Source organism: Girardinichthys multiradiatus, chromosome 18, assembly GCF_021462225.1.
Source record: "Girardinichthys multiradiatus isolate DD_20200921_A chromosome 18, DD_fGirMul_XY1, whole genome shotgun sequence".
NCBI lineage: Eukaryota > Metazoa > Chordata > Actinopteri > Cyprinodontiformes > Goodeidae > Girardinichthys > Girardinichthys multiradiatus.
This window is the reverse complement of record NC_061810.1, coordinates 49,783,023-49,795,117: the sequence shown is the minus strand read 5'-3', so window position 1 is coordinate 49,795,117 and position 12,095 is coordinate 49,783,023. Positions and strand designations below refer to the sequence as shown.

General features: G+C 44.4%; 1 protein-coding gene across 1 annotated transcript; it reads left to right on the top strand.

The window, feature by feature from the left end:
- The first annotated feature begins 586 nt into the window (after positions 1 to 586).
- LOC124884649 (P2Y purinoceptor 14-like) lies at positions 587 to 4,931 on the top strand. Its single transcript, XM_047392683.1, has 2 exons — positions 587 to 715; positions 3,388 to 4,931. Exon 2 carries the CDS (start codon positions 3,390 to 3,392, stop codon positions 4,461 to 4,463), a length of 1,074 nt encoding a protein of 357 aa, XP_047248639.1. The 5' UTR covers positions 587 to 715; positions 3,388 to 3,389; the 3' UTR covers positions 4,464 to 4,931.
- Positions 4,932 to 12,095: the final 7,164 nt, after the last annotated feature.

Sequence of the window (12,095 nt, the reverse complement as noted above, 5' to 3'; positions counted from 1 at the left end):
CTCAGTTTTCATCTGCCTCCTCAAGACTTCACCATAAACCCAGAGATCAACTCTTCACCAGGTTTTGACAACCGTTGTCTGGACCTCAGACGGTCCTCACACAGACAATGCTGCGAAGAAGGCCCAGCAGAGACTGTATTTACTGCTATATATATATATATATATATATATATATATATATATGTACAGTGCAAAAGTTTTTAATCATTGTTTCCATGTTTTTATTTAATAAATTCCGTCAATTTAGCATTTAAAACCTAAACATGTTTCCTTGGTGCACAGCAGCAAAGTTCCTCGTTAAGAGGAACTCCTCCAACTCTGTACATTAGTATTGATGGTGGCCTAATTCTCATTATCAGTTATTCTGAAACCTGTCAGCAGCCTGAAACTGGCTAACCACCATCATGGAAATATTGCTGCGTGTGTGCCTGTGTGTGTGCCTGTGTGTGTGCCTGTGTGTGTGCCTGTGTGTGTGCCTGTGTGTGTGCCTGTGAGTGTGCCTGTGTGTGTGCCTGTGTGTGTGTTTCAGGAAGATGGGTTTTGTGGTAACTATGGCGAAGAAAATAACATGCTGCCGATGGACAGGAAAGCACCTGACCTCATCTGCAGCTCCGAACTCATGGTCTGCAGCAACACAGCAAATCAGACTCACCCACTGGAACTGGACAGAATCAGGACACCAGGTCTGAGACCCTGAGAGAGCACAATAGAGCAGGTAAAAATGTCTGTTTTAAACTTTTATATAAGCTGGTGAGACATTGCTCCATCAATCTCAGAATGGAGATTTGTGTATGAAGCATGATACAAGTCTGATAATGCCCTTTTCCCACAGTAGTTTTAATATCTGACGTCAAACTGGCAGCTGCTAACATTCACAAACACTCCAGATGAAATTGGACTTAAATGTCTCTTATGTGGATTTTCTAACTGACTGCTATTTGTCACGGAGTGACATTTTTGGACTCTGTTTGTGGCTTTGTGTTTGTTTACCTTTTGCTTAGATTTTTCTATTTTGGTTTTTGTATCATGTTTTTCTTTTCTCCCTCTTCCGCCTCCTAGTGTTTACTTCTTAAGTTCTTTTATGGTTGTTTTCTTATTACTTTGTATGGTTCATTATTATTATTATTGTAATTATTATAGTTCTTGGTCTTCCCTGGATTCTCTAGTTTTATTTCTCTTTAGTATCTTTGTGTTTAATTGTGTTTTATTTGTTCCTTTGCACTCTTCTTGTTTACTAGTTTATGAGTTACTTTGTCCATCCTCAGTCTTTGTATCTGTTTCACATGTTCCTTCTGCCTCCTTGTCACACCTGTTCCCTGTTTTCTCTGCTTACCTGTCCTTTGTTATCCCTCAGTATATAAGTTGGTTTTGTGTCATTGTTTGTTGCTGGTTCCTTGTGTTTATCATACCCCATTCTCAACCCACGTATTCGTGCTGAGTTTTTTCCATGTTCCTGCAGAACCTCTTGTAAGTTTTTGGATCAGGACTTTGTTTGTATCTGCAGTACCTTGTTTGGTTTCTTTTGAAAACTTCTGGAAATAAAGCTAAAACCTTTTACAACATGCTGCTGCCCAGCTCTTGTATGCACTTTGGTCCGCCCGCAAACCATTTTATGACACTATCTGCTGTAGCAGTGGCAGAATAAAGGAAAAGTAAAGAAAAGTTGGAATACAGACTGAAATGAATGATGCTTCAGTTCATAGTTTAAACAGAACAATCAAAGCAGCTCTAAACAAATGGGTTTTTAATCTCGATTCAAAGAAGCTCAGGGATTCAGCCTCTGCAGTTTTCTGGACGTTTGTTCTAGATTAGCGGGCAAAAGAACTGAATGCTGCTTCTCCATGTTTGGGTCTGGTTCTGGGGATGCAGAGTAGACTGGAACCAGAACACCCAACTGGACTGGAAGGTTGATAAAACAGCAATAGATTTTTATTGTATTTTGGTGCTGAGCCATTTAGTGACTTATAAACTAACAGAAGTATTTTAAAGTATATTCACAGAGGTCCAGGGAGCCAGTGGAAGAACTTTAGAACTGGGCTGATGTTCTCTACTTTCTAGGTTCTAGTGAGGACCAGGTAGCAGCGTACTGGATCAGCTGCAGCTGTCTGATGGACTTTTTAGGCAGACCTGTGAAGAAACTGTTGCAGTGATCTTTGTTTTATTTGATTTCTGTTTTATTTCTAAAGTCTGTTACTGGTCCAATTTGGTCCACCCAGCTCATTCCACACTGGCAAGTCAAATAGTCAGATTTAGTTAATTATTTAATGGAAATTAGGAACAAGTTATCAATCAAAAGAAGCCCAGATGAATCTAATTTTTAGCAATCCCCCATCCATAACAAATATGTAAGGTCAGAGGAGACAAACCACTCTCTTCTAACAGGAAGAGACCTCCAGCAGAACCAGAACTAGGCTCAGTGTGAGCAGACATTTTCTACAACTGGCTTAGGGTTGCTAAGAAAGGAATGAGTACTTTCTACTGGACTAAAAAACAAGTAGAGTAAAGAACAACATTGGCAGCCAGTGTTGGGAATGTTACTTTAAAAAGTAACCTCTTCTGTTTGCACAGTGTAGGATGGTTGTTTAGCTCTGGCTGCAGCAGGGCTCGGGTTGTTAGCCACTAGTAGTTGTGGAAGGGTGAGACGATGGACTTATTGGTCACGGACGTGGATCATTTCTTTGTTCCCAGACATAACTTGCAAATCACATGCACATCTTTGCCTTTAAATTCAGCGAACATGAAATATTGCCTATACTTTCAACTTTTGAACATTGTCTTTGAATTTACAAGACTCCCCTCCATCGTCATGTTTCTCTCTTTCTGTTGGTTTGCTCTGTGTGGTGAAAACCTGCCTACCTGACGCTTTCTCAGCCAATCTTCCTTGAAGAGCTTTAAAAGACTGTGCTCTTATTAAATCCCACTTACTGAGTTGTAAAAAGTAACGCAGTTACCAACGTCGTTATTTTGTAACGCCGTTACTCTCAACACTGTTGGCAGCAATCCCTTATGGCTCAGTTCAGGAAGGAAACAGTTAAATCTAACAGTGCCAGGAGGTGTTTAATAGGAACACACAGTTAATGGAGCAGCACCTCCACCAACAGCTTCATCCAGAGCTAAACACAGAGACATCGGACCAGGTTTTGGCCTTTTATATAAATACAGACAATCCTGAAGCAACTTCCCAACCTTTATCGGTATATTATCTCTGAGGCGGGTTTTAGTTCGGGTAAAGCTCAGTTACACAACAATACAATCATATGTTAATCATTTAAATATTTTAGGAAGACTAAAACCAGCTATACCCTTTGAGGATTTTATTCTTGTATAAAAAATGTTTCTGACGTTTTATTAAACACGTTCATGTCATGTTTTGTTGATTTTTCACAGGTATGGAGCTCCATACCAACAGAACAGACCGTAGCAGCATCTTTACCAAGCAGGTCCTCCCTTCGTTCTACATCGTCATCTTTGTTGTGGGTCTGAGTCTAAATGGCATGGCTGCCTGGATCTTCTTCAGAGTCCCTGCAGATTCTGCTCTGGTGGTCTATCTGAAGAATATGGTTGTGGCCGACCTCCTCATGTTGTTCTCCTTCCCCTTCAGGGTAGTGGCGCATATGGGTTTCGACAGCCGCTACTTTTGGATGATCAACTGCCGCTTCAATGCTGTGCTCTTCTACTTTTCCATGTATGTAGGAATGCTCTTCATAGGCTATATCAGTGTTGAGCGCTACATCAAGATTTCCCAACATGCCCCATCCTCCACCGCCACCTCCGCCTCCAGGTCAAAATGTGGATTGTCTATTCTACACCTTGTGCAGAGTACCACCTTTTCCCGGGTTCTGGCAGTCCTCACCTGGGTTCTCCTCTTCTTATTCTCTGCTCCCAACGCCATGCTGACGAGCTGGCCAGCCAACGAGCATAACTTCACAAAATGCATGCAGCTAAAGACGCCACTGGGTATCCAGTGGCACAAAGTATCCATCCTCTTCAACTTGTCCCTATTCTGGGTGACACTGCTTATTGTGGCTTTTTCCTACACCTTCATTGCTCATCAGATGTACAAGACCTACCACTGCATGCAGCGCGACAGCAGGGAGGTCTACCGCAAGTCCACCCGCAACATCTTTAGCATTTTGGCTGTGTTCTTCCTCTGCTTTGTGCCGTACCACGTCTGTCGTGTGCCTTACACCATAAGCCAGATGTCACCATTAAGCTTCAGCAGAGATGGCAACTTCTTGCTTCACCAGATCAAAGAGGGGACTCTCTTCCTGTCAGCGCTGAATGTCTGCCTCGACCCCCTGATCTACTTCCTAATGTGTCCAACTTTCAGAAAATCACTGATAAGGAAACTCTTAGGTAGAAAGAGGAGGAGGCTGCTGTTGACCAATCAGTGTCAGCGAGGGACTGAAGGAAAGGATGCAAGGCAAGAGGAGACACTGAAGGGGAAGACAATGACAGAATAGATGGTGGAATAGGATGCAGGAGGCAATTAGAGAAGGAGATCCCTGGTAACCACAGAAAGTCCAGGTAACATCTAGGTCAAAAGGAGAAAGGACTAACATAGGGAAGGAGGGAGGAGGCGAGGATGGCGGAAACAGGAGGCTAGACATTTTTGTGCACCTTTGGGGATAGAAAAGGATGAGGAATCCACAAACCCTGAACTTCAGGAACATCTAGCAGAAGAGGACAGGAGCAGAGTAAGACAGATGTGAAGTCATTTTTGTATGAACTTGTGGCTATGAACCGTAGAAGCCTCTAGTTAGGGGCTCGTTGGTGCCCAGCATGACCAACATTGCACTGTTGGAATGAGAAAAGAAATACACCAACCATATCAGGACACTGAGAGCTTTTGCATAGGAGTAATGTAAGAAGATATGAATGACCATCAAGGTTTGGTATGGTGGGGTTTGGCTCTGTTTGTCATGAATATGTGTCTAATAAAATGTTGCTAATAAAACATCTAATACTGCCTTTCAGAACCTTCTTTATTTTTTTTTGAAGAAACATAAAACTGCTTTTGAGATTGTTAGCAGAAAGGAATAGAAAATGTCATATAGAGTTGCAGTGTGTCTTTATGGACCTAGAAAATGTAGATGATCAGGCGTCAAGTCTGTGTGAAGAAGTCGACAAAGACAGACTAAGGTTGGTACTGGACATGAACAAAGGCAGTGAGACAGTGGTGAGGTGTGAGGTAGGACCGACAGATGCGTTCATGGTAGGGGTTGGGTTTCTATATGGGGCATTTCTGACCCTGTTCTTGTTCGCAGTGGTGATCAGGCAGACGTCTCTGTAGATTAAGATGTTCACAGACAACATGGTCATCTGTGCAGTTGGATTACGGAGCAGCTGGAGGATTCTATTTGTGTAGATGAGCGGGAAACAGGTGGGGCAGTAAAGCTGCAAGGAATAGAGGAACTGAAGGTGGATGAGTTTACATTGCAGGGATCAACCATAGTAGGGGGTGGGGGGGGGGGGGGGGGGGGGGTGGGTGGGGGGGGGGGGGGGGGGGGGGGGGGGGGGGGGGGCTGCAATAGTAAAAGGGAAGGTTAACAAGAAGGTACTGAGACCAGGAGATGGTGGTGCTAACAAAGAAATCTGAAGATATTCAAATTTGTTTTGAGACAAAGTTACAGACAGAAAACTGAGATGGTTTGGACATATTCAGAGGAAGCATAGTGGAAAAATATCTTTGAACATCGAGCTGCCTGAAAGGAGGAAAAATAAGACCACAGAAAGGCTTCATGTGTGCAGTGAGGAAGGGTATGCAGAGTATGGATGTCAGAGAAGAGGAGGATATGGATAGAGGAGAAATAGAGGCAAAGGATCCACGTTGGCCTCTTCTAAAGGGAACAATCCATGGAAGAAGAAACATTTGGAAAATATTTTTGAATTGAATTGTATGATGAAAGACAACAAATATGACACCACAAAAAAAATCAAAAACAGATTTTATTTCATTAGTTCAAAAAAAGGAGCAAAGTTTGGACTACAAATAGTTTTTGAGCTACTTCAGGTCTTAGATTCTAGATTTCAAGGACCACAAAGTAAAACCATTCCATTTATTTGGGAAAGCTTCTCTTTTACGTGAAAGACAGCTATTTGTGAACCCTAAACTGACAAAAATGTCAGTTTTTCAGTTTTCAGCACTATCAGAATGAACACAAGCCACAAGGCTCATGGAGGCCTTCAGGCTGACAATAAGATGCAGTGAATCTGGAGAACCAAAGGATAAAAAGCATATTTTCTGTCTTCTAGGCGTTGACACTACAGCGCCATTCACATTGTTGGCAGACCTGGTGAAGATGATGTTTTAGTGCAGCAGCAGCATCAGCAGGAGCATAGAGGAGGAATCTTGCTCAGTCCTGGATCCTTTCTCCTCCTCTCTGTAGCCCCCAGCTTTTCTTCAGGTTTTAGGTCTGGTGGGCTGAGATGTCCATGGAAGAAGGCTGATTAGTCTTCCAGATGGATCATTATCCTGCTGGAAGACCAAGCTGATGCCCTGTTTTCAGATTTTAAATGTCTTCGTATTTCAAACATCCTCCTCACTGTGTGTGGTGAACAAGACAAACTGTTCCTCATCCAACCATGTTTGTTAGAGTTTCAGTGGATCTAAACTTTTAAATTACTGCACTCACTGCAAGTATGGACATGCCAGTAGATAATTTCTTGAAGCCTTTTTTAATTACAAAAGTCAACACTTATCTGCCTTGATGGTATGTTTTCTTGTCTTTCCTAGTTTAATGAGTGGCTGAGAGAAACAGATCTCTATGTTATGTAATACAGGTATTTATACCGCATGGAAACAACAAGTTATTGATAGCTTATTAAAAATTCCCTAATACTTAAAAAGTAAAGTTTATACAACAAAAATGCTCAATCTGCACATTTACATGTTAAGGTGTGAAATTCAGACTTAGGTCCCAGTTAAGAAGCCTGATACATAAGTAAAAAGAAAACTAAGTTTAACATACAAAGCTACATCTAACAATAAATAGCAATCAGTAAAATATATGCAGCAAATATAAGTGAGTGAAACATGCTGAGAAAAAGACAGATACAAATTAGCTTCCAAAGATTTGAGAAGAATCACATGTGAAGTTAACAGGAACCTGTTCCCCTCCTGTGCCAACGTTAGCCAGAACTGCAGCCTACCTGGAGAGCCCAGAGGTACCAGGTGTTCAGAGCTGAGACATGACCACGGTCAAGAGGGCTGAAATCCGACCTACCACTGAACCATAGGCTGAAACATAAAGACACGGAAAAGAAACAGACAGGTTCTGCTAAGGTTTTATGGCCTGATGCCTCTAACAACCTTTCCAATGCTCTCCAACAGGATTCTTATACCTCAGTATTGTCATAATGGAGCGTTTCTTTACATTCTGAGGAGAACACAACCACAATTTTAGGGTAGCGTTTTAACAGATTTATTTGTGAAGGAAAATGAACGGAGGCAAGACAAGAATCCAGAGAGCGACAGCTAGGGGAATGGTTCTTCTCTGGAAAAGAAGGCGACAGGTTATGGATAATCAGGAGAATTGGAAGGTGTTTTCTTTGGAAGATTTATACAGGGATTTACAGCCAGAGTGATGATGGTTCTGCTGGGGAGGATAGTCCTTCCTCTGTGATGGAGGTTGGCAAGATGTGTGAGGTAAGCAGCAGTTTCTTTTCTTTACCCTTAGTTCTCTAGTGGCGTCTCAGCTTGAGCATTCCCACGTAGGAGGGCGGACAGGCAGGTAACAACAGGGAATTTAGAGCCCTGACAGGTATTAGAATCTCACCGTGTTTAAAAGATGTAAATAAGATAAATGTTGCGGCTCTTATACAGACCATACAGCAGGACCTTGATAGGTGGTGTGGCTTGACCCTGTCCCTTCTGGGTCGTATCCATCTGATCAAGATAAACATTCTCCCACGTCTCCTGTACGTTTTTCAGATGTTGCCAAATATGTTGTCAGAGAAAGCCTTTGCAAATTTGAATAGCTCTATTATATAATTTATTTGGCATAAGAAAAGGTTAAGATACAGCTTCCTTTGTCCCCCTGTTGAAAAGGGGGCTTAGCAGCATCTTCTTTTGCTTCGTGCTTATGGGCTGCTCAGTTCAAGTTTCTTTTGGAATGGTTCATAGAGGACCCACATTCGGTTCGGCTCAGCTGCGAATCAGCCTCCTTGGGTACGATGCCCCTGTGGAATTTGTTATATATCTGACCTGGCAAGGTAACAGCACTCATGAAAGATAATGTGATTTTTAAGAATATGTTAAACATCTGGCGTAACGTCAGGAAAATGGAAGGATACAGTAGCTGTTTCTCTTTACTTACTCCTATTCATTAGAACCCGGACTTCCGACCCAGACTTCAGTCCAGTCTCGCTGACTGGAGGCACAAAGGTATCAAAGCTGTGGGTGACTTGATTCAGGGAGGCTTAATTCTCACATTTCAACAGGTTTAAAGCACAATGGCATCACCAATAAAGATTTCTGGAAATTTCTACAAATCAGAAACTTTATTCAACATCATTTGAAAAAGTTCTGTGATGGTCCAGCCATTTCTCCCATAGGATCTACGTTGGTAAATATGCAACTTCAATCTTCACTCAGAAACTGATAACGTCTGAAGTCCGGGATGACCTGTGCAACCGGCCCTCCCACGTTCTGGTGTCTAACTGTGTAGGAGAGACAATGTAAGATTTTGCAAAGGCTGTACATCACTCCTGAAGCCAGAGATTTATGCAAATTTGTCTGAAGTCTTTACTAAATGTGAATCTGCTGTTGGGTCATTTATTCCCTGTTTGTGGAGCTGCCCTCATATTCAGCAGTTCTGGATTGTTCAGCAGTTTAAGATCATTTTCAAGCACAATCTTTCTCAGAGTACAAGGATTTACCTGCTGGGACTTGAGGAGGACCTGCATGTATCCTGGCCACATGGATCATAAACGTCCTCTTCCTCTCTTCGTCTCCCTGAACTGTTTTTCTTGTCTTTTCTGTACTGTGGTGCTTATGTAACATTTTTATGTTCCTTGTGTCATGTCTGATTTGCATAAAAAGTTCACTAAATATTAATATAAAAAAGGAGAAGAGCGAGTGTTCCTTCAGTGGAAAAATGCTCTGTGATTCAGGGCCTTCAGCCGAACTGCCCCCGTCTCTGGAAACACCGCCAATGTCTCTCTATCCCACCTGAAAACTCTTCTGTTCAAACAAGCATTTTTACCACGATTCTGCATTATCGTCCTATTGTTTTGATCTCTGGTTTTTTTGTTTTATTTTTGAACTTTTATTGCTTTTTACTTTTGTTTGGTGACCTTGTGTGTCCTGAAAGGTGCCTCTAAATAAAATACATTATTATTACATTTGTGATCTGTTTCTCAGCTCTAAGAATCAGAATCAGCTTTATTGCCAAGTTCTTACATACAAACAAGGAATTTGCCTCCGGTACACTTTGCTCTTTTGTTCTGTTTTTGCATTTTGATTGTTTGAATCCAAAGAGAAATGACATGAAATACCATAAAACCTACAAAGTACTGATATACAAACTAACCAGTAAAGGTCTAGTATTAGTTTAACCATAGTAAATTAAGCAGTGAATTACTAATAACAGTTTAAACACAGTTAATCACTTAATCACAAAAAGAAAACTGTTACCCACCAGGATGCCTGTCCTAAGGAAAATGCACACGTTGCTGTGAACCTCCTTATGTTTCCAGTCTTTCTCATAATTGTGTTTAAGGATTTAAATCTATTTGAAAAAGTCAGTTAAATGTTCCCAAGATTTGCTGAGAACATGCTGCTAATCTCTGGAGAAATATTCAATAATTTTAACGTTTCCTTCATTTTTATTCAATTAAACCGAACTCGGTTTATTTATTTAGTACTAATTCTCAACACATGTCGCCTGAAGGCGCTTTAAAAAGTAAATTAAATCAATCATACAGATTTTAATACAGATTCCTCCCCTCGCTGGGGGGGAAGGAGCCTGAGCTTGTGCGGGAGGTCGAGAGATATCGACTAGAAATAGTCGGGTTCGCCTCCACGCACAGCGTGGGCTCTGGAACCCATCACCTCAAGAGGGGCTGGACTCTCTTCTACTCTGGAGTGGCCCACGGGGAGAGGCGGTGGGCTGGGGTGGGTTTGCTTGTTGCCCCCCAGCTCAGCCGTCTCGTGTTGGGGTTTACCCCAGTGGATGAGAGGGTCGTATCCCTGCGCCTTCGGGTTGGGGACAGGTCTCTGACTATCATCTCGGCCTACGGGCCGAGTGGTAGTGCAGAGTACCCGGCCTTCTTGGTGTCCCTGTCGGGGGTGCTGGATAGTGCCCCTCCCTGGTACTCCATTATTCTGCTGGGGGACTTCAACGCCCACGTGGGAAACGACAATGACACCTTGAGAGGCGTGATCGGGAGGAATGGCCTCCCCGATCTGAATCCAAGCGGTGTTTTGTTATTGGACTTCTGTGCTAGTCACGGATTGTCCATAATGAACACCATGTTCAAACATAAGGGTGTCCATCAGTGCACTTGGCACCAGGACACCCTAGGCAGGAGGTCAATGATCGACTTTGTTGTCGTATCATCAGACCTTCGGCCACATGTCTTGGACACTCAGGTGAAGAGAGGGGCTGAGCTGTCCTCTGATCACCACCTGGTGGTGAGTTGGATCCGCTGGAGGAGGAGAAAGCCGGACAGACTTGACAGGCCCAAGCGCATAGTGAGGGTCTGCTGGGAACGCCTGGCGGAGCCCTCGGCCAGGGATGTATTCAACTCCCACCTCCGGGAGAGCTTCGACCAGATCCCGCGGGATGTTGGAGACATAGAGTCCGAGTGGACCATGTTCTCCACATCTGTTGTCGATGCTGCTGCCCGTAGCTGCGGCCGTAAGGTCGGCGGTGCCTGTCACGGCAGCAATCCCAGAACTTGGTGGTGGACACCGGCAGTAAGGGATGCTGTCAAGCTGAAGAAGGAGTCCTATCGGCTGTGGTTGGCTTGTGGGACTCCTGAGGCGGCTGACGGGTACCGTGAGGCCAAGCGTGCTGCGGCCCGGGCTGTGGCAGAGGCAAAAACACGAGCCTGGGAGGAGCTCGGTGAGGCCATGGATAAGGACTACCGGTTGGCCTCGAAGTGATTCTGGCAAACCATCCGGCGCCTCAGGAGGGGAAGCAGTGCTTCGCCGACACTCTTTACAGTGGGGGTGGGAGGTTGCTGACCTCAACTGAGGACATTATCGGCCGGTGGAAGGAGTACTTCGAGGATCTCCTCAATCCTGCCATCACGCATTCCCTGGTGGAAACATAGGCTGGGGACTCGGGGTTAGACTCTTTCATCACCCAGGCTGAAGTCACCGAGGTGGTTAAAAAGCTCCGCGGTGGCAAGGCTTCGGGGGTGGATGAGATCCGCCCTGAGTACCTCAAGTCTTTGGATGTTGTTGGGCTGTCATGGTTGACACGCCTCTTCAACATTGCCTCTGGACTGGCAGACTGGGGTGGTGGTTCCCCTTCATAAGAAGGGTGACCGGAGGTTGTGTTCCAACTACAGGATCACACTCCTCAGCCTCCCTGGTAAGGTCTACGCCAGGGTATTGGAGAGGAGAGTCCGGCCAATAGTCGAACCTCGGCTTCAGGAGGAGCAGTGTGGATTTCGTCGCGGCCGTGGAACACTGGACCAGCTCTATACCCTCTACAGGGTACTCGAGGGTTCATGGGAGTTTGCCCAACCGCTCCACATGTGTTTTGTGGACCTGGAGAAAACATTCGACTGTGTCCCTCGTGATGCCCTGTGGGGTTGCTCCAGGAGTATGGAATCGGTGGCCCTTTATTAGGGGCCATCAGGTCTCTGTACAAGCGGAGCAGGAGTTTGGTCCGCATTGCCGGCACTAAGTCGGATCTGTTCCCGGTGCATGTTGGACTCCGGCCGGGCTTCCCTTTGTCACCGGTCCTGTTCATAACTTTTATGGACAGGATTTCTAGGTGCAGCCAAGGGCTGGAGCGGGTCTGGTTTGGGGACCGGTGGATTTCGTCTCTTCTTTTTGCCGATGACGTGGTCCTGCTGGCCCCCTCTAGCCAAGACCTACAGTATGCGCTGGGGCGGTTCGCAGCCGAGTGTGAAGCAGC

Coding starts and splice junctions, on each gene's coding strand:
- LOC124884649 (XM_047392683.1), top strand. CDS start 3,390: ATGGAGCTCCATACCAACAGAACAGACCGTAGCAGCATCTTTACCAAG.